The sequence below is a fragment of the Cyrtonyx montezumae genome, unplaced genomic scaffold, assembly GCF_038088225.1.
Source record: "Cyrtonyx montezumae isolate F1298 unplaced genomic scaffold, pur_monq_1.0 scaffold_2, whole genome shotgun sequence".
NCBI classification, from domain to species: Eukaryota; Metazoa; Chordata; class Aves; order Galliformes; family Odontophoridae; genus Cyrtonyx; species Cyrtonyx montezumae.
Window position 1 is genome coordinate 23,119,216 of NW_027071936.1, and position 23,168 is coordinate 23,142,383.

Consider the following 23,168-nt stretch of genomic DNA (forward strand, 5'->3'; position numbering starts at 1 on the left):
GACATTCCTTCCATACTTCTTCCCAGACTCAGAAATTATCTGCAGCTCTCTTTTGATGGCAACTCAGAAGCATGAACAGGAATATTTTCTCAACTTCTTTCTAAACCGTCCTGTCTCTATAACATCACATTTGCATTTGACTACCTATAGATTTTATTTCAGTGCTAATAAAACCTGATCATACAGATTTCTTTAAACTCGCTGATATATCAGTGCTTAAGTTGTTGTAAATCATCCTTTGTCATCCTAGATATCCTCATTTTCTCTTTTTGCATTGTTTGAAATGTACATATGATAAATAGCTATTAAGTAGCTCACAACCTAAGGGATTCTGCTTGCATACTTGTTTCTGTTCTAACTAGTATCTCCTACACTGATGCCCCAATGCACCATTCCTGGTCAGAAGAAAATGACGAAACACACATTTTTCAACCTGTCTCATTTTACAGATAATACTGCTGGAAGAAAGAATCTGATGTTCCGACATCACTACTGAATTTGTTAGAAATCACAATTGCAAAGGCTCTTCTGCTTGGTTTAGAATATTATGCTCACTACTTCTAGTACTCAATTGTTGGTCTTTATTATTGCCTCTACAAAACACGTTCATCCTCTCTCTCTCTCTGACATGTTATATTCCAAGGCACAGCTCCAAGACTCTTGTTGAAACATGGATACATTTCATGCTATGTTATTACTGTTGTGTGGTTAATTCTTGGCTGGCATTCAAGTCAACTGCTTCAAGAGAAAAGGAAAGCCATACAATATTGGTCCAAATTTCTCTTAATAGCAGGACAGACTGTAACTGCCAAAATAACTTCTCAGGTTTGCCTAATTGCAATTCATCTATATACTAGTCAAGGAGACATTCTCTAGATTGTTAAAATGTGTTACCAGAGAACAATGAAATCCTGAAATTTAAACTTTGAAGCATTCATTTCATGGAAATCTTTGTTGTTTTGTTTCGTTTTAACTTTTTTTTTTTTAACATTTAACTTTTACAGATATCTCAAATAGATGAAAAACTGATCTTGCTAAATTTAAAAACAATGATCATCATTACTGTTCACTTTTCATTTGCACATATATTTTTCTAAAATTCCTTTAAGAGTGTCTTCCAAGGCTGAAATTCTATACATATGATAAAGACACTTGTTAGCTGCCTGTAAAACAATTGTTTACTTTACTTCCTGAATTACTGTGAATTATTTATTGGCAGCATTAGGGGAGTAGATTTCCAAAGCTACATCACAAATACATGATAAAGTTTATTTAAACAATTTTAATTTTCAAAAATTTCCTCCTCCTTTTCTATTTCTTTTCGGTGATGTTTGCAAGCAGAGACAAGCTTGAGGCTGAATCAGGGGATATGGACTCCCAGTGAAAGTCAGTGATTTAACTTTTAATAATATAGTAGATTCTAAATGTATGACCATTCATTCTTCTGAGAAGTATTACTTCTGAAACTGCAGGAAATTCATTTGACTGGCCAAACTGCTAAGATTGTCTTCATGATCACAGTATGAACAAACATGTTATTTGATCTTCACAAATGTTAAAGCTCTTCAGTTGAAAGAAGTATATTTTTAAAAAGCCCAGCTTGTTGACTAAGTCTAACCAACTTAATTAAATCATTGTGCACAAATTAAAAGACATAAGAAGTGAAGGAATAAATCCAGTCTGCAAATTACTTGTACTTGCCCTTCTCTTCCTGGGCAAGCAGTCCCAGAAAACATTTACCAATTATCACAAAGAAAATACACAAGCAGCTACAAATTTATGAGATATCAATAGCACAAACTGATTAAAAAAAAAAAAAGAGCTGTATGTGGTTTCTTCAGATTTTGGTGATGGTGACAGCACCTCTATATGGGAGTGAAACATAAAGGCAGCCAGGTGAACACAAAGTTCAGGGAAAACCACATTCATCTGATTGAGTACTCAAGTTAAAACTGAGAAAGGGAAATAAAAGCTATCAGCTTGACCAACTTATGTTTCATAGCAGACAGGCGAAGCCCAATCAGAAAGGTCAACAGGTCACCCATGAAACATTTTGGAAATGTGTGGCATCGTGTCTTCTGGAAACAGTTTTATCAGAAAGATTTCTTACTGATTGAGCTTACATGACAAAGAAAAACGCTGTCCTTAACATGAAAGATACACTTAGAGCACAATAATTTTGTCCAGTTTGTCACTGACAATAAAACTTCTGTCACTAAGAAGCAAGCAAAGAAAATCTGAAAAGCTGCTGGCAATGCATGTCAAAATGTCTGGTGCACTACTCTATCAGAAGAAGCAGCCAATAAATTGGCTCTGTATACAACAACCTATGAACTATGGAATCTGAAAGGTCAGACCACCATATGAAGCTCATCTTGCCCACTTTTCTGGTCAGTGGCTAAAATAATTACGGTACTCCTGTTTAGAATGTATCAGGATAGGAAATTATTTTGTTAAATGCTTTCCGAATGGAACAATGGATTAAGGAAGTCTAGACTCATTTTCTTTCTTGAAGAGAAGGTTCTCTAACATGAAGGAGCAGTAGTTATCTGTGCTCCTCAGATACTATACAACCAAATGGAGTACCTCTCTGTCTCTCAGCTCAGCATTTTGTCATCAGAAAATTCAGATATGGTATCTGACTTTGAGAAATGAGTTTCATTTCTAGCATTTAGATATGATGCATCTGTTTGGGTGGGAAAGACAACTAAGCATGCAATGAGCTCTCTTCCCTCTGTTACATAAAAAATCAAATGTCATCATGATGCAGTTTTGCTGCTTCTGAAATAACTGATTCAGTCAGAACAAGGTGAAATGACAATACCCCTCAGAGCTATTTTTTTCAAAGCTTTTGTGAAGCTTTTACGAATTTTCATTGCAATAAATAAATAAATAAATTGGTAAATACTTTGGAAATTTCAAGTTTTACTTTAAAAACTTGAAAAGTATGAACAAAATAAAACATAGGTATTTAGGTAGCCAATACAATTTTCAAAAGCAGAAAAATCCCTTTCACTCATTAAAAGGGATTAAAACACTCATTTAGTGTTTCCTTAACACTAAATATACGAGACAATGATAGTGTCTTTAAAACTATTTGCAGGCCGAGAGCCAAGATCACATAATGACTTTTTATCTGGCACAAAATAAAAAAGATGAAAAAGTAGCATTACTGCAGAGCATGCTACATCTGTGTAGGAATTACAGATATGCTGTGTTTCCCAGTTTCTAGCATGTAGATTACCTGTGTTCACATTTAACATTAGGTGTTGGGATTTCCAAAGTATTCATTTTGATAGCTACTGGTATGACAGGGAGATGTGACAAGCTTATATTTGTTCCTAATCAGTATTCCAATTTAATAAATGTTCAGGCCTCTCACCAGAAGTGACAAAGGACAAAACATTTAGTTATTTAACTGATATGGAACAGGTCTGCCCACCACCCTTAAAACAATCCTGAATAGTCAGCAATTTCACTATGAGAAAGCTCTGTTTAAGTCCCTGTACAAATCAGATTTTCAGGGCAAAAAGTGAACGGGCTCTTCAAGCCAGAGACAGTGTAGGAATAAATAATGGGCTGCTTCTCATTTAAAAATGAAACAAAACAAAACCTGATGACAGAACTTAGCTTGCCCCAAACTAGAGTGGACAAGATTTCTAAGTACCTGTGAAAATATAAGAGAAATATTTGTTGCCTAGTACAGATGTAGGTATTACAAACTTTTGGTCTTTTTTGGTCAAAGAGCTTATTTTGTTTTCCCAGATAGTAGGATTAACTTCTTTTCTTAGTTACTTTGTGATTAACTGACATGGAGAGCATTTCAAATAGTCGGTTTATTCATTGCTAGGATTTTTAATCGCTGAAGTTTAAGAAAATGTTAAACAAAAACGTCACGATACATCACAAACATACAAAGTGTATTAAAATTCTCACAACTACAAAAGCAGCAAACCATACACACTTACCCAGGCACTGACACATCTGCCGCAAGTGGTGATTTTGAAATCTCCATAGAGATCTTTGATGGCACCAGTTGTAAAGAATCCCTCCACCATCAGCAAAATGCCATATACAAAGAATGCAGCTGCTACACCATATATCACATACTTGAAGATGTCAATCCTGTACAGGAAGAGCAAAAGTTATTTATCCACATAGCTATTTAAAGCTGACTCTGAAATTTTGTGGTGAGATAATTAGATTCAGAATCAAAGTTTCTACTTTGGAGTCAGTTTAAATGCTGATATACTGTAATAACAGCTGAAGCTGAGTAAAGGAGTGAACTTTTGACTAAAACAGCATCAATATAAAAATATTGGACCATCTAATTGAAAGAAAAATTAAACATTGATTTGTGCAGGTAAGAGAGCCCAATTTGTCAGAAAGATTTGAAAATCACATCAAATTCATTTTTCATCTAGATAAAGTGGCAAAGGAAAAACAGAAAGGTTACAAATCCCCTGAGTAACACATTGCACCTAGCACCAGGTTTTGCTTCATTAGAGATGAGGTATTTTGTCATAATCTTCAATAAATCTTTCTACACTCGAAAGTAGTTCTCAAGTTGCAATATCAGTCACTGTTATCATCTCCTCATTATTATTTTTCTGCTTATTCCCCAGTGATCAAAGTTCCTGACACGTAATAATAAAACCTCCAATAGAGATCCCTAACTTCAAACCAGGAAGATATGTTTTTCAAACAAAAGCAACAAAGACAGATCATCCAGTGATTTTCTATAGTGGAGTTTTAAAAACATCATTTCATAAACCCAAGAGTCAAGAAATTGAAGGATGGTTCGCAGTGTAAAATGCAGACCCCCAGGAGGCTGAAGCAATTGAAAAGATTTATTGGGCTGTGCTGTGGTTGGCCTACCCAGCACTGTCTGGAAACACACAACACTGCCTCCTAAATGTTCTCTCTTGACAAATGTATCTGAAGAGATGCTCAGAAGGACTTCTCTGCCGTAAGTCTTATACTTGGGCCTCTCTACAAAACTAGCCATAGTGAGCTTTCAGTTTGTGGATGTAATTTGGTAAGTTCTGCAACTCTTCAGATAAAGGTACGTGCAGGTTTCAGGTGTTAGTGAGTTCGAGTCATAAATTTCATTTCATGATAAAACAGCTCATTTGGAAGTAGGACGAAAAATAAGCCAGGGTGCTGTTAAGATCTACAAGATGAATTTCAACATGCACTGAAAGTCTCTCAATACATAAAGATTGATACCTCTGTTATTATGAAAAGAAATATTTAATAACATTTCTTTAGGTTCACACTTTAATTGTCACCCAAAAAGAACTCTCAATTCACAGCTGACAGTAACAAGGCTCAACAGCCCATTAACATGTCTTTGAATTTGAATGGTTTTCAAGAGATTCAAAGTCAGATTCAAGTTTACAGTTGATGTTTCAGATGTACCAGTGTGTCAACAGCATCACTGAATTTATTTAGGCTTGCACTATTCTCATGAAAATTCAGTTAAACTTATGACCTAGCTGAGAGGGTGGGGGATGGAACGTGTAATAAATTAATGCTATAAGCATCTGTTACAGCATTTTTCCCAGGGCAATGAAGGAAGTGTCCTGGGAATGAAAATGAACATACTTTCTCTCTTACACCCAAATAACAAAAGTCCTCTTTGTTTCCTTCCACATCACCCTTTAATTCATAGCCAAGTGAAAAATAATGCAAGTTGAAATTTGTGTGGAAGAGATGCACAAACTATTCACAGTGGTAAAATAAATCTAGCACTGTAGACACTATTAGGTAATGCACAAGATGACATTTTGATATAATTACTGATTATCTTGTAAAACTCCCATCTTCCTAATTTTTATATCAATTCACTCAATGTAACACTGTTTAACAGGAAAATCATGTTTTAAGCCTATTTTTCTATTAGAGATGAAAATAAATGTATTGCAGGAAACAGAAAACTTGGTGCACATGCCTCTCCTACATTATACACCTTAAAAAGCACAACCTCTGCCAGTGGCTGAAGCGTGGGAGTTATGCCAGCAGCAGCTCCTCACAGACCTCAGTGTGCTCAGTGCTGTAGAAACTAGAAGCTATCATTGCCCTAAAGGGATTAAGGTTTTGGAAAGTCCAGAGTCTATTTCAGCCTTTGCAACAGCTCTGTAAACCATCTGTGCTGGGCTTCCCACTGAGCTGCTCATATCAAGTAGGGGACCAACAGATCTGTTTTTTCCTCAACCTTATGCATAACTGAAGGAAAAGCTTACATTAATATATCTACAAGGAAAATAATAAAGAGCTAAACACGAAATATATAAATCAATCTTCTCATACACTCTCATCGTACACTCAAAAAAATAGAAAAATCTCTGCTGGCCAGACTATTTAAGATTAAATAGCCAGAGTTACAGAAAGGAGAATGGATATTGCATAATGCAAAGAGTTAGAAGTAAAAATAGTGAAATAACAATTCCACTGCCTTTTAAGACATCAGATAGAATTGCACTGCAATATATCTACTAGGTATGCTATATTTAAAGAAAACATATTACAATGGTTGCCTTTTAATCACATATAGTTTTGAAGATAGCACTGGTATTATTCTAGAGCATGTAATAAATTTCACATAAACTTGGATCTTCCAATGAAATTATAATAGATAATAAAATGTAGGCCTTGTAAAACAGAGATTGACATTCTCAAAAATAAAATTTAATTCTTTGTGAATTAACTCAGAGAGATTAATTGCCATCTGTGTTTCAGTAAAGTCTCAAATGCTACAGACAGAGCACCAGAGCAGCCAAGAAGGTAACAGTGAATAGCAGGAGCAATGAACAGGAGCCAATAGCAAGGGGGACAAGGGCACAGAGAAGGACAAGCAAGGCTCACACTTGTGCAGGCTGGGGTGGGTGGAACGAGGTCCTGAAGGAGCAAAGGAAGCAGAAACAAAATTATAGAGGTAAATTCTGTACCTCTGATGTGCACGGAAAGATGTACATTAGGCAAATGAAGAAGCTGCTCCAAATGAGAGGAACAGTAAGAAATCCTAAATAGTTATTCACTAAATATAGGAGTCCTATGGATATTACATAATGATACATTCACAGTCATAAAATGTTTCTATAAAAAGACAATGAATTAAGATTACAAATTAAAATTGATAGTGCAGTCTTCACATATTAACGTAGGCTGCTGAATCAAATAAGCTGTCAAATTATGTAAACATAATTTAATGGTGAAAATAATCCTGAAATTAGTAGAAGATTTCATAATTATATATTTATATATAAACTTTTTTTTTTTTTTTTACAGAATAATCTAAAATGTGCTACATATTGTTTCAATCTTGAAGAGCCTCTTGTAGGCTCCAATCCTGATTTATTCATTACACTGTGTTCAGAAATACTAACAACACAAACGTGACATCTTCCAATTTGTAATGTAAATCAAGGTGATCTTTCACTTCTTTGTCTTCTGCTGGGCCATTCATTATTCCATACTGAGCATACTTTCTAATTCATTAATCTGAATCTGGATTCTATCCAAAAAGATGAATGTTAAAACTGCTATAGTGAAAACACTCTCTTTCCCTATCTGAAGCCACTGATGGAAGCCATCAGCACTAAAATCTTAACAAACAGGTTGTAGCTGAGTACAGAGTAGACTATCCCAGCAGAGACGAGTCAGAGGTGAATGAAAATATTCCCAGTAAGTGAGTTGAATGTTGTAGATTTCCTGCTGTGAATTTTTGTGGTGCTCTGCAAATTCAAGGATAGAAAAAAGTCAACAAGTAATAAGATTAATTACTGAACGATCATGTCTATGTATAGCACGGTTTGGGGAAAAGAAAGTTATAATAGTATAGCTATTAATTTTCTTCGAGATTCTTTCAGTCTACTGAGCTTATAACTATTTTATCCTTTTTTAAGCACATTTCAGTATTTAACAGGAGCTAATTTTTAATATTATGTCTTGAAGTAACAATGCCTTGGGCTTGAGGAACTTTTTGCTTCACTGGAGTAAGTCAGTACTGCTCCATGATAATCACTGTATTTATTACACCAACAGATACCATGAAGAACTTTTACCATTGGTCTTTTATCTATTCAACAAGGGGTTACAAACTGTAGGAAGTCTGAGGTGTTTACATTATTCAGTCTAATCATAGTAAGTTTTCTACCCACAGTACGGAAGATTGACACTTAGCTAGGGCATACCAACATATGCATTTCAATCAAAATTAATTAATATTACTGTGGAACAATCAAGATATTATCTAGGGACATTTTTATTCAACTCCATTAAAGTACAACTGTATTGCAGTCAATTATTTGCAATTAACAGCAACAATGATTACAATAAAAACAAAGAAAAAATTTTCGGTTTGGCACATGATTCTCATGTTTCCCAGAAAACCTTTCTATCTGGAAAACATGTACATTTAATCCCAAACATATTACAGAGGTTTGAGTCGGTCTAATCAATCAGTATACCAGGTATATACGCAAAAGCAGTTTTTCAGCATTTACAATTCTATTTCACACTTCCTCAGTTTATAACATAACTTCTCCAAATACAGATAATGTCATTTGGATACTACAGGTGATGAGTAGCACATAATTGCCACCAAACCATACCTATATTATCTGTGTGCAAGTAAATTCAGGTAATTATACCTATACTCAAGAGTAAAAATAATAATACTGAAAGATGAACTTGAAATAAGGAAAATACAACACCAGTACTAGCAAATACAAAAGTAGCTAGGTCATCATAGTAAGATTTCTCATGTACAATTGGAATTTCATTATAACTGGCACAGAATAATGAATGTAATCATCACCAACTGGGTAAGATTAGTTTTGCTTTTTTTTTTGTTTTTTTCTCTTCATATTTTGCTTTCCCATCACAAGGAACTTTGAATAGTTGATGCTATCATCTAGAATTCACAGTAGTCTCTGCTACTGAACAAGAATTTTAACTGGCCTTCGTGATGATCCTTTTGCCCACTGAGAGACTAATCTTCAGAAGTTATTAAGAGACTGAGAAAGCATCCTGCCCCTCAAGCTATCACAAGATCTTAGAAGCAGTTTTGCAGTGTTTGCTTTGGGTTTTTTGTTTTGCTTTGTTTGTTTGGTTGGTTGGTTTTTTTTTAGATAAACAATGTATAGAATGCTATCTGTAAGCAAGAAGTTTTGTATGGGGTCTGCATGGAAGCTTTGAAAAGAGGTGCTTAACCTCTCCTGTTCATCAGGAGAGCTTATTGATGACACTATTCACTTAAATGGTTTGACTAAACAGGTTTTGGTGCTTTGAAGCACAGGGGAGTTGTTAAAACTGAGGAGAGACAAGCAAAGACAAACTTCAGAAGGAAAAGATACAGCCAGAAGGAAAAAAAGAGGATTAAAAATCAGGGTGACTATAATAGGGTGACTAAAAGACACTAGGTAACACAATACTTGAGGTAAAAGAGACTAAAATATTCTCAACGTAGTGAAAAGAAAAATGAGACCAGTAACAATGTGTCAGCATAGCTCCTTAGGGGATTTTTCAGAGATTAATTTAATACAGAATCTAAAATTCTAAAATACAGGTGGGAAATAAACAAATCAGATTATAGAATATTCAATTAAAGTGTGTGGGAAAATGATAAAAGGAGAAAGAATGAAAAATAGACAAATGATAAGAACAATGACAACAGAAAAGTATTTATCTAATTGGAAGAGAAATGTGAAAATGAAAACAGGTTGAGTAATACATCTGACTCAGTATTTCTGGAAGAAATTTTGGAAATAATCATACAAACATTTGCTCAAAACTGAAGTCAGACTGTTGAGATTATATAATGAAGAGATTACTGTATTATAAAAAGCAAAATGTTCTTGTATTCTGCATTCTGTTCTTCCACTCTGAACAGCAGATAATATGATAATATGACTGCTTTTAACAGTCATTTGTGGCATACGACTGTATACAAATGCAAACTACCTTTAGTCATACAACTGTATACAATGCAACTACCTTTAGTCAATCTCCTTTAAGACTTTGATGAATGCATCCTTCCTAGGAATGGGACAGTCGAACTGAGACTTGATAAAGCATTTCTAAAACCAGCAGAGAATTCACAACCTAAAGAGTTTGTGCAATAGCAGCACAAACAGATGTTCTTGGAATAGGAAAAGAACTTTACAAGTTTATTTACAAATATCAACTATTTGAGTCCAAAATGCAAAATTTTGATCATGATGTGGATTACGTTGTGTCTCAGTGTTATTTCTGTTGATCTATGGCTGTTGTGTCTTCTTATCTCTAGCAAAATTACTTTCTTGAAGATATCTTTAAAAAGCATAATTACAAAAGAAATTTTGAACCCTCTTTGCCTACAGAAGGCCAAAAATCGTTGGAATTAGTGCACAGCAGGGTGCAGACTTTCAACAGAATTATATGAAATTACTATTCTTTTACATAGAATTACTATGGGTACTGAATTTCCAGTCAGTTTTCCATACGAATATATAATATAATGATGTAGCATTATTCTATAATTATAGAATATAATAATATATAATTATAGAATTATTATTAATAGTAATAACATAAAGAATATGCTATTACACGATAATAAAAACTCCAAATTGGGATTGTTGATAGATAATTCTACGCTTTTCAGACATTCTGTTTAAAGGCCAGTTACCTTAGTTTCACATAGCGCATGAAGTATATAGAAAGATGTACATTACATAGGCATATACATTTTCCATTTTACATGTGAAGATCAACTGTGCAAAGTAAACTAAAAAAAATCATAGGAATACGAACTGCTGGCTGAGAAAGGCACGCAGTTATTACAACCAATCTAAAATTCCGTGTAACTAAGAAATAAAGCTGATTAATGCATACTAAATAAAATATTTGTCCGCCTAAAAGTAGTGAAGTGTATTTGCACAAAGACTATAGAACTATTCACATAAGACCATTCTGCTGATATTCATACGCAGTACCATGAAATCATTACTTTTACAGTTACCTCCCAACTCTCCTCACTGTTGTTTCCAAACATGTTATGAAACAGAACTGTCTAAGTTTGCAATTCATAAGCCTGACATAGAGCCTTACAACTTTTGTTTCCTATATGGTGTTTAAAAATTCCCATTTGTAGAAGACTAGACTTTTGTAACAGAACAAACACATACAGTACTATTGTATACTAGGTAGATGACTGAAACAGAAATATAATGTGGTCTAATTCAAATACTTATAAATATTGTATTTCATATCAGCTAGCCTTTAATACAAATCTAACTGTAAAACCTTTCAAAGTATGTCATTAATATTAATGTCATAATTTTAATGATAAAAAGGCTACTGTTAGTTATCCTAATATTTAAGTTGTGAAAACTGCAGAATAAACATAAATGAAGAAAAACAAAAGACCAGAATAACATCCATTCATCTACCTTTCAAAACTCTGCTTTCAAGCAGTATGACAGCATGGTAGGGGGACAAAAAAGCTTTTGTGAATGCTCTTCTTCCTTCAAATCAAAACAGCTGCATACACATGCCTTTTATTAAATAATACCCTTTCAATAAACCATGAATACACTCCAACTGACAGGAAGGTTATCGGCAAGTATCAAACCTGGATGCTTCAGAACCCAAACCAGAAGATCTGCATTTTTTAAAAGATGTCATTTTTTAGCTGTAAGAAGATGGATTCTGTGGAGTATCCATAGCACATAGCAAGGATAGTATCAATGGACTCACACATAGTAAGCTCATTTAATTTACTAATTGGTATCACAGCTTTAAAATGAAGTGAATTTGCCATGACCTGAAGTAGCCCTGACTGTAGTAGGAAAAGGTTATTGTTTCTATCAGGAAAGTTTCTTCATTTTCTACTCTAAGAGCTCGATTTCCTTGTTTCATGGCCTATGTATCACAAATATGTGACAGATGGCACTAACTGGCCTTGCATAGAGAAAAGAGAACTGAAAATATGTTATTGGGAAATACACCAAATGTACTTTGTGCTGTTGATTGCCTGAAGACTGTCTTCTAGAATTTGTTCCAATAACCAAAAAATACGTTTGACAGTTGTCCACCAATTTATCCTGACTTTGGAATCTTGTCTAAATCAGTGATTAAGAGAACCTAGTGCCCATTACTTTGCAGATATACTGTTCACTTCAAGTTATTAAGTTATTAGAGTAACAACTGAATACATCTACCTCAAGCAGATTATACCGTTTCAGTGAAGGCTACAGAGCTGTTAAACTAATAAAGTAGGCAACAGAAGCCATTGATCTCTTACAGTTTAAATACCATAAAAGCAGTTTTCAGGATCAATTAAGCCACCTTTTATATATATATATATATTCTTTTTTTTTTTTTTTGAGAATCTCTTTGAATCACAAGGAACTAAAAATCACTCCATATCAGCTTGAAGGAATTCATAGCCCAAACACAGATTATGACTTCTATAAATTAATTCCCAGAACGTGCAACCTTTGAACACTGATAAAGTTGGCAGTGAAGAAGTCCAGGAATTAATTTTCACAAAAGTGATTCAGAAAGCAATGTAGGAGCAGGTAGTTCTGATCAAAAGGCCACTCACTGACAATGTTTATTCATTTTGTTTTCAGTAAATGGCCTTTATTAAAGGTTCACGCATTCCAACATTTCTGTAAAGCAAAACCCCATTCAGCTCTGAATTTAAGACATTCTCTCTTTAAGGAATATGTTTGTACATTGTGTGTTGTCAAGTATTGGAATATAATTGATTTATTCTAGTTTTCAAGAGCTTAGAATAACCTTTTTGCCCACAGCACCCTGAAGTAGCTCATGCCAGGCTGCAAGCCAGTACTTTAAGATGATTAAGTTCTCTTAATACAATCCTTATTGATTTTTAGAACATAAAGTTTTAAGAATCTACTGTTTTTATCACATAATAGTCAAAGATTGCTTGTTTGTTTTCCAAATAAGCAATCAAAAGCTCATGCATTACTGTAACCCTTTGCTATAAAAGCACTATCTTCACCCCGTCTGATGTTTTTGCAGGATTTCTCAAAGGTGTAAGAAGTAGTGACAATATTCCATATTTCAGCTTGGAAACAAAATCACAGATTTGAAGAAATTAATTTCACTGTCTCACATTCAAGGAATTTTAAAACAAGATGCAAAACTCATACTTGATTTTTTTTTAATTATGTATATTTACTACTTATTAATATTCCCAAAGCATATCTTAGCTGAACCCTCAAGGGCAAATCCCTCAGAGGCAACTTGGAGGACTCATCATACATCGTTAATGAATTAATGGCTAAACCTCATGGCCAGGGCAAATCCCACTGCCCCAGCCAGGAACAGGGCAGCTGGGGCATTCCCCAACCCATGACTGTGAGAGATAGGGGCTGTCTGCAAACTGAGCAGGGTGTAGGAGATCCCAGGGAAGGTATTGCAGGGACAGCAATGACTGGTAGCTCCCCTCCAATGTAAAATTTCTGCTGCTGCTGCTGTAACATGAAGAATTCTGAATGGCTTTGTTGGATTTAGGTACTTTGTCTTTCATTTTCAGGCATATAAAGGGTGTTTCAGACCTTCTTTGTTTATTCTTTGGAGAAAAGCTGAATTCTCTATTCGAATTTACTCCTTTTAAATTGCAATGAGTAACTATAAAGAATGACTTGTGAGCTGTGTTATTTGAGCTCAGAATGAATGCAGTAGTACTAAGGGAGGCTAAGAAAGCCCTTACCTCTCACCACTTGCAAAAGTAGTTCTCAAATATGAATTGATTTTTATACTGAATGGCTTTTGAAATCCATTGGGCCAATAAAAAATATAGATAGCAATAACAGGTGCAATGAAACAGAACACCCTTCACTTCACTGGGACATTACCCTTACACAACAGTCACCAAGGGAAAGTCTCCAGGTCAGCTTCAGAGCAGCAGAAAGTTCAAGAGCAAAAATGTATGTCTTAAATAGCCTAAGAGCAACTTAGCAGAACACCCTGCCATATCTTTCTATTTTTTTGAAATCTGAAGAATAAACAACTGTGTTAGATGTCCATTTAATTATGTGCAGTTTTAAGAATGTAGAAACTACACTGCTTATTTCTACTTACATATTTTTCCTGCTTTTTAGACTTTTAAAGGAGTAACTACTATAGAACTTTTGTATTGCCAACTGTTAATCAGTCAATAGTTATGACAAAACATCAAGCACTGTTTCAGCGCACAAGATTATTTTAAAATTTAGAGTACTATCTCCTTAAGTAAGTAGAAAACTGATTATAAATGTCTTTGAGAATCACACAATTTATCCAGTTCAAACAACTTCAAGATAAAATTTCAGAGACAACTTTCACTATTCAGTGAATGGAACACTTTTGACCCTAGTATGTCTTCCAAGGAAATAATTAGGTCTGGGATGTATTTAACTAATGAGCAGATGAAAAAAAATAAAATAAAATAAATCACCTTTAAAGTTCCTTTATCTTTTCAGAGAATAGTCTGCATTTGAACAATGGTGCTTCCTGATTGATATTTGTACTTAAGAATTTGACAGAGGGAAGCTGGAAAATTTGCTATGAAGAGAAAGCATCGACTTTTGGCTGTCCCACAGTAATGGCTTCCTTAGAGACTAATAAAATAAGTTAGAATCTAATAAAAAGACTGACCTTTTATTTAGGATAACAATGAACCTTAGCTGTCAAGTCAAGTCAGACCCATTATTCCAAATGACAAGACAAAAAGCTCAAAGCTGAAGTCACATATTTCCCATGAACCTAATATATTACCATACAAGAACATTTAAATTCCTCAGTCCTAAGGAGACTAAATCTGTATGTACTGAAGCAAGCCATACTTACTTGGTAAAATTCTCCCTTCTGGCTAATAATTCCAGAAACAATTCAATATTCTCAGAGAAGCTCTGGGGAGGATGTTGATGATATAGCACCACACAAGATTTCAGATTCATGAAACACACAAAACATTGTGAAAATTGCAGCACTAAGATTGCAAAGCTTTCTTATTCAATTATATCAAAAAATGAATATAAAAGTGTAAGAGCATAGAAGTCGATAGCACAACTCCTCAATGCTCCTCCAGCCTCTGGGACTTTTTGAGCTGGGTAAGTCTGCTACTCGATTAAAAAAACATCACTACTAGTGCCTTTTAACCTGACATCTACTAGTTGCCTCTGATGCCACCTCTTCCTCTCAGTGGAAGCAAGAAACAATTTATCTTACATACACTGGGAAACATAGAATCATTAAGGTTGGGAAAGACCTCTAAGATAACATTGCTCATACCCACAAAACAATGTTCCTAAGTTCCTCACCTATCCCCTTCTTGAAAGGTCCCAGGAACTGTGACTCCTTGGGCAGCCTGTTCCAATACTTCACTGCTCTTTCTGAGAATTTTTTTCTGACATCCAACCAGAACATCCCCTCGTGCAACTTAATCCCATTACCTCTCATTCTGTCACTCCTACCTGGGAAAAGAGGCTTTGCTACCTTTAAAGACCCCTTTAAAGCAGATGAATTCTAGGAAAACCAGAAAAAATGTTTAACACTTCAATAATTAAAGCTCTATACAACACTTCAGTTACTTCTTAAATTATAATTCTTCACAAAAGTAATCTGCTACTTGCTACACACTCCATCTTTTTGAACTGCAAAGAAAAAAAATTTACACATTTCAGTGAAGAAAATGTCACAGGATAAAAACATAAGGAACAGGTCTATAGGTATATGAAGTAATTTTTGGTATTAAATTATATTAAATAGCATCATAAATTGTTTCGAATCAGTAAAAATATCAACTGTATCAAAATTTCATCTGCTAAGCTTATCCAATGTTTCTATTTTTACTGTAACACATTTTCTTGAGTCAAATTAATATCCCCTGGGGAAATTTTCAGCAGTTTTAAAGGGAACCAATTAAAATAAAGTAGTATCTTACATAGTAAAGACATCAATAACATCTCCTGCAGCTCTTGTCATCTCAAAGTAGGTTTGCAGAATGTTGACAGTTCCTGAAAGTGCTTCATGTCCACAACCACAGAACAGTGCAACACCAGCGTACAGCAGTATGGTAGCAATCAAAGATGCATAGGGAATACCTCCCAGGCATTTGATGCAACACTCAAAGCATCCTAGAAAAAAAAAAAAAAAAAGAAAATTGTTTGTTAATATGTTATATCAAGGAAAAAAATGTTTTTCCTCTTGAGAAATGCTTCTGTAAATTGAAGATTGCAGGCCAAACACAGATTAGATCAGGAATAAAAACTCTATTTCAGAAAACCTATTATGAGACACAAGATAATTCAACTTCTGAGCTTTCCCAGCTGCTATTTGTCCTATTAAACATAGACAGGACAGCTGATTAATGTGGAATGCTCAACACTGAATTATTCCATTTACAGTTTCATATTTTGATTCAAGAGCAGATTACAGTGCCTACTTCAGGTTATAACAATATTCACAACTCCTGTTACTCAGCTACCAGATTTCTGAGATGGATCCTCAATAATGGGGAAGCATCAAATTCAGTTCCTTCCATCACCATAAGTTTGCTATGGTTTTTTCATCTGCACACAGTGACAGAATTTCTCCATCCTGTAGCCCAATTTTGAGGATGTAACCAACTGATCATACGTCACTAAAATATCTAACAATAATAGATGAAGATACCACTGAAATGGTACAGATACATAAATAATTGCAGTTGAAATATCTCCCAACTTATTTTACCCTCTGCAATATCTCTTAAGTGAGAGCAATTGCTCTTTGGTTATACCAGACCAATCTTTCCTCCATCCATCAAGTTCTAAGCTGATGCTCAGTTAGGAGCAAGGCTGCTCAAGTTTCTGGCACTACTTTGCTTAGCCAGACAAGTAGCTTCACAAATACAAATATTCAGTGTGCAAATATTCTGAATTAGAGTGAATGTGATTGAGGTCACTTTCAGATACAACTACTGTATTAGTAGAGTATTTCTATCTGGAAACAGTTGTCTGTGCACTGTATCCTGAAGCTACTGTCATCCTACCCACTAGTCCAGTGACAGCTAACACAATCTGACCCCACAAACTGCAACAAAAACCCCATGTCAACAATATTATTTTGGCTTTATTATAGAAAAACACAATACAGTGAAATAACATAGCAAAGTGTCATACTGTAGTGAATAGTATTGCTGAACAAAAATACAGATAATAGAGTGCTGTCTAAACTTCCTCAGAAATAAAATCAATATTTTTTTCAATTGTTCAAATTTTAAAGGCTAACTGAAACACTTATAAGTTGTGAATAAGAAAAATTGTTTCTGTTCTTCTCTCATATTACATTTTTTCACACTTGTAAGCCTTTGACAGAAGCTTATACAACAGTATAAAATACTGTTACCAGTTCAAGAATTTGTTGCTGACAGAGAAATTATCAGAAAATTTCCTTTAAACACATATAGCTTTCAAATAATTGCTTATCCTTTAAGGCCTTTCTGACTTATTCAGCTCTTCTGCAGGCCTATTACCTTTCTAACTGCTTACTTCATGAGTAATGCTGTGTTGTCAAACCAAATCAAAACTAAAGAAAAGCGGTGTGTCAGGAAAAAGATGTTAAAATGGATATCACTTATCAATCATACACCACAAAAGGTAATGTTCTGTAGGTTACACTTCCTCCAATTATTTTTTTTCAGCTGTTCAGAATGTGAAAATAGATATTTAAACAGAACAATAGAAAAGCTATTTTAAGTAGCGCAGTACTATTAAACCAGTACAGAGCGTGAGTCAGCTGTACCATGTGTGTATAGCATGTGTCTGTGTGAGAGAGACAGTCATTCAGGGCTCTGAACTTCATCTTCACAAGGTAGCTAGAACACACAGACACAGAAATAATTACTAGGAAAGATTAAAAAAATGTATGCTGCATTGATGTTTATTTTTATCAGGAAATAAAGACATCAGTGCATTAGAACAGTTCACTCTGCAAAATAAACCTATTTAACCTCATAAATTTCAGCATTTACTCTTATTCTGATGTTTTCCGATATTTCCCCTCAGGCAGGAATCCTAGATCTAGTGGAACTGTGTATTTTTATGTAAGCCATAGCAAGTAATACAAATTAGCATTCTTCTTTGGAACTTCCAGCACAAAGAACTGCATCAATCACATTTTTTAATAAGTCATTGTACAGAGAAAATATAATAATGAAGACGGAAAGAAAAGGAACTTCATGTTATGTGGATAAAGTCAAACTTCAAATACTGACTCTACATTTAGACAGACAGATGAATAGACAGATAAAAGATTCAGGACATATCTCTCGCTACTGTGAAAGAGAAATTTAGATCAGTAATATAACCAGATTCAGAATGCAATTATGTTACTGTCTTCTAAATAAACTATTAAGAAAACTCAACCAGTACAGAATTCTATGGGAAAAATAAACATAGAAGAAAAAAAATGAACAGTACAGAAGGATCTTTTGGGCTTGCTCTTTCTCCTTCACAAGACATTTTCAGCTAGAACTTCTAAGAGAGAGTCCATTACTAATTACGGGTAACTAAATCTCCAAAATGAGCTAGTAGTTTTGAAGATCGCAGTATAATTCAATGACATTTTAATCTATTTTTTCTTAAGTGGTTTTCTACCTAATACTAGGAGACAGGACAACAGAGTAAGTGAATCTTCCTTGCCTTCCATGCCAGGCTAAGCATGCATTTTTTCATATCTAAATTTGTACCACTATTTGTACCATTAGACATACAGCTTTCATGATGAATAAACTCCAATACAGTTTCTCAGAGTACTCACTATTACAACCTTCAAATAACTGCTTTACAAACCCAATTACCAACACCTTTTTTCTTCTGAGTGCATACATAAGCTGTGAGTTTCTTTCTGTTCATGATTATTTTCATTATAAATTATGGAGAACTGCAGATAATAGAGTGTTTCAGTAATACTATTAGAACAAGAAAAAAAAAGTCTTACTCATGATGATAGACTCTTGCTCCGAGTTATGAATAATAGCAATTAAAATTTTACAAGGCCAATAGAATCTGTAATTTTTATACACTGCTTAAATCATGAAATCTTAGAATTTCTTAGGTTAGAAGGGAACTTAAAGATTGTCTAGTTCCAACCCCTTGAAGTAGACAGGGTTGTCAACCACTAGATCAGATTGCCCAGGATCCCATCTAGTCTGGCCTTGAGCACCTCTAAGATAGAGCATCCACAACTTCTTTGGGCAGCCTGTTCCTGTTCCTCACCACCTCCTGAGTAAAGAACTTTGTCCTGATGTCTAACATAACTTTATCCTCATCTAGATTAAATCCTTTCCCCCTTGTCCTACCACTGTCAGACTGTGTAAAGAAGCCCATCCTCCTGCTTCTATGATCCCTTCCAGTACTACTGGAAGGCTGCATTGAGGTCTCCCTGGAGCTTTCTCTTCTGCAAACTAAACAAGCCCAACTCCCTAATTTTTCTTCATAGAAGATATGCTCCAGCCGTTTGATCATTTTCATGGCCCTCCTCAGGACCTGCTCCAACAGCTCTGCTTCCTTACTGTGCTGGGGGTCCCCAAATCATGATTAAATCCTATGAAGTAGTTGGCAATGCCTTCACCGTATGTATGTTGTGCAGGCCACTATGGCCTCTCCCATCATTATAAAGGAAAACAAACTTTCTCTCCTTTCATACAACTCAAAATTAGCTATAATTTCATTCAGAACTGCCCCTTAATTTTATTAAATATTCAGAATTTCACTTAAAATGGTTATGTTTGAAAAAAATAAACTGCTAGAGAGAAAACTCCATTCTGTAATATTAATAATGCATCACAGCACATTTTATATCAGAAATATAAAATAGATTTATATAAAATAGATTTACATTTTCATCATAAGCCTTCAAAACACTTTTCAATTATATTCAAGGTAATTAAATCCCAAATGGATTGCTCAAATTGTTTCCCAATTCTGCTTTAATGTACCATGGTAGAAATATGAAATATGTTTCCTAGAGAAGAAATATTATTTCAAGAATCCTGCAATAGAATAACACTGTGCTATTCAAACAACTATATTTAGAAAATCCACCTGGCAGAGAGATGTATAATTTCTGTGTTTCTACCCTCTAATATAATAATCTTTCAAAGACAAATTAAAAGGTAAACTTTATATCTCCGCTGACATTAAAACAAACACAAAAAAGCTTTCAACTAAGTTTGAAGATGTATCTAACTTAAGTAAACATATTTTTAATCCTTTCCAAGCATGCAGCCTGGCCACTTACACAGCAAGAGGAGATCCTTTCTTTGCTCTAGATTAGGAGTCACATATGCATCTTTACATAGCCCAGAGACACCAAACACGCTTCTGTTGTGCTCCATACTTCTGAATCTGAAAGAAACAAAGGCCACCTACAACCTCTTCTCCTGGAAAACTGATACACAGCCAGATACGAGTAGTCTACATGCACACTCGTGACAACGTAGAGAAAATGGTGTTGTGATTAGCTGTCATGTACTTCTCGGTACATTAGGTTTATTTCTGTTTAATTAAACAAATCTTAATCTAACAGTTCATAAGTAGTCCTCTCTTGAAATACAAACCAGTCAGGCATATGCAGCCAGCCTTTGTTATCTTTAAAAAATAACGCCAGACATTTGTCACCTTCAAAATCATTCTAAAGTTGAAGACATAGGGATGAAAAGTAATTCCATAAATATGACAAAAAGAAAAATTTGGTTTATATTTTATTTTTTTACACTAACAAAATACGGCAGTTATTTCAAATGTTTTGCCCATGTTCTATGTCACATAATTTGAAATTGTGTGGTGAATAAATTAGTAATTTACTATCAGTAATAGTTAGGTTATAAACATTCGACATATGTGTCAATAGTGTATGAATGATGATTGAAACTGATATAAATGGCTGTAACCATGTTTTTGGTCTGCCTGAAACAATAACAGTTTGTAAGAACACTAATTCAAAACAACATATCGAACTGTATCATTAGCTTTAAAATGAGGGTAATGTTACAGATCACAAAACTAAGAAAATAAGCATCCTTTTCATCTTTCTCATCTGGAGTTCATAAAGCTCATTCCACCTCCTCATCCTTTAGCAAAGCTGTCTCTCCCAAATGGAAAACTACTAAAAGAGATGTAATCAAATGTAATCCTGCAGCATTTCTTTTCTCCTCATTCACAAATAGGCTGAGTTCCACTGGGCTTTAAGCCACTTCTTTTTTTAGTGCATTATCCAATTCTTGCAACTCAAAGAGCATTCCTACATGAATTTTCTGTGCAGTCATCTGTTTAATTGGAATGGTCTCCAAACCTTTTACGTATTTAAATTTTTCTCATTTTAGCAAAGGTAGCCTCTCCCTTTTTCCAGTAGTGGAAAAGAGAGACAAACAGGTCCTTTGCAAGTGAGTTTCCATGCTTGTACTCCTGATAGCATGAATATAATCTCTCATATATATATATAGATGTAGATATTCTATGTTTTATATAACCAAAGCACACTTTACTGATGTAATTCACCATTACACACGCTTAACACTTAGAAAAAAATGTAAATACAGTTAGATGATTTATGAATACTTTGTTCTCAGCAGCTGTTCAGGACATAAAGGAAAGAGGTATATAAAGAAAACACCAAATATTCAGCTGCCTTAAATGCTCTGCTTCCTTACAAACTCCTACAATGAATAGGGTTTGTATGTTGTGTAACTATTAGCTGACAGAAGTAGAAAATAGGAACTCAAAACCCCTGGAACCTTCAGTAAGTTAATAACTAAAAATTTATTTTCTGTACAAGTCATAAACAAAGTCTCTGTGGAACAGTACTTATCATGCAAAGCTGAATCCTACCATCTGGGATCTGCAGCATCCCTCTTCCACTCAAACACACACCTTTACCCACATTTACATGGGAAACCTCTTGTACACAAAAATAGAGCTGTGCTGCACTCATCAGCTGCCTGCAGTGTGCTAAGAGGTCACAGCCACGATACCCACAATTAAAACACACATGAAATTTTGGAATAGAATTAATCAGTTGTGGGATACTTTCAAAGAGATAGACAATCTGGGAAGAAGGAATTACATATATGTTAAATGGTATTTCAAGTAACCCTTCCCTCCACAACTACTTCATAAAATGTTCATTAAAAAAATTGTTTGGAGGAAAATTATGATTATCATATTTTCCAGAGATCTTTTGCTTTTTTATTTTTAATTGTCTCGGTATCTTCTAATGAATGTCTAAACTCAGATTTCTATTTAAAAAATTATTTTCATAATAAAGATTCAAATTCAGACTAAGTTTATTTATTTATTTTTAAATAAACCCATGTTATGCCCTCTGAATTATGAAATGCTAGCTCTTCCAGGATAGAGAAAGTTTTTATGAGGTGTTCAACACATATTCCTTATATTTTAAGTAAGACATTGAGAAAATATGACAGAAATGATTTTGGGGTCATTATGTCATTATCTCTTGTTGATTTTCTCTGATGACTTCTTCTAAAACAAGTATCAAGGTTAAGACAACACTGTTACTTTGCCTCTTGCATTACCTGTTCTGTGTAGGTATTTGAAAAGCACTGAATATATGATATTTGTAATAATGTATATTACCTGGATCCCAGTAAAGCTTGTTCTGATTCACTTGTTAAGTACACAGTGTCCTCTGTGAATGTGCAACATGGAACACAGCCCTAAACATCACATTGGGAAGTAGTATGATATATGTATATATGATATGAGTATATATGATATGAAACAGACTTGCTAATTATTTTAAAATATTTATTAAATATTATAATATTTATTATTAAGTTTAGTGATTCTGTTTTCAGTCATTATTTCAGAACACCACCTAGTAACTGTCTTCCTTTTGGTAATACTTAAAAAAACATATTTTCCAGGACAGGCACCTCCAATCCTTGTATTCAAATTCTGTTTCCCTTTGCTAAAGGGAAATGGTCACAAATAGAAGGAAATAAATACAATCAGGTCTCTCATTTTATTAATAACTTAAAAAACTGAGCCCAAGATGCACTAAAAAAGCAGAGGCTCTGCTCAGGGAAGGCAACAATACAATACCTAAAAACAACTTATCTTTACCAGTGCTCAAAGGCATCTTGTGTCTGGAAAAAAGGCTAA

The 23,168-nt window shown here is 34.4% G+C and overlaps 1 protein-coding gene and 1 non-coding gene across 2 annotated transcripts in view; both read right to left on the bottom strand.

Moving 5' to 3' along the window:
• Nucleotides 1–23,168, bottom strand: part of GPM6A (glycoprotein M6A) — an 87,622-nt gene that overhangs the window by 11,346 nt on the left and 53,108 nt on the right. The window contains exons 2-3 of the mRNA XM_065736583.1: nt 15,944–16,136; nt 3,969–4,125 (exon numbers count right to left, since the gene is read on the bottom strand). Coding sequence (XP_065592655.1) covers nt 3,969–4,125; nt 15,944–16,136 — 350 coding nt within the window. The remainder of the gene's footprint in view (nt 1–3,968; nt 4,126–15,943; nt 16,137–23,168) is intronic.
• On the bottom strand, nt 19,569–19,694 carry LOC136049098 (U6atac minor spliceosomal RNA). The gene has a single exon (XR_010622266.1). It is a non-coding gene; the product is annotated as a U6atac minor spliceosomal RNA (small nuclear RNA).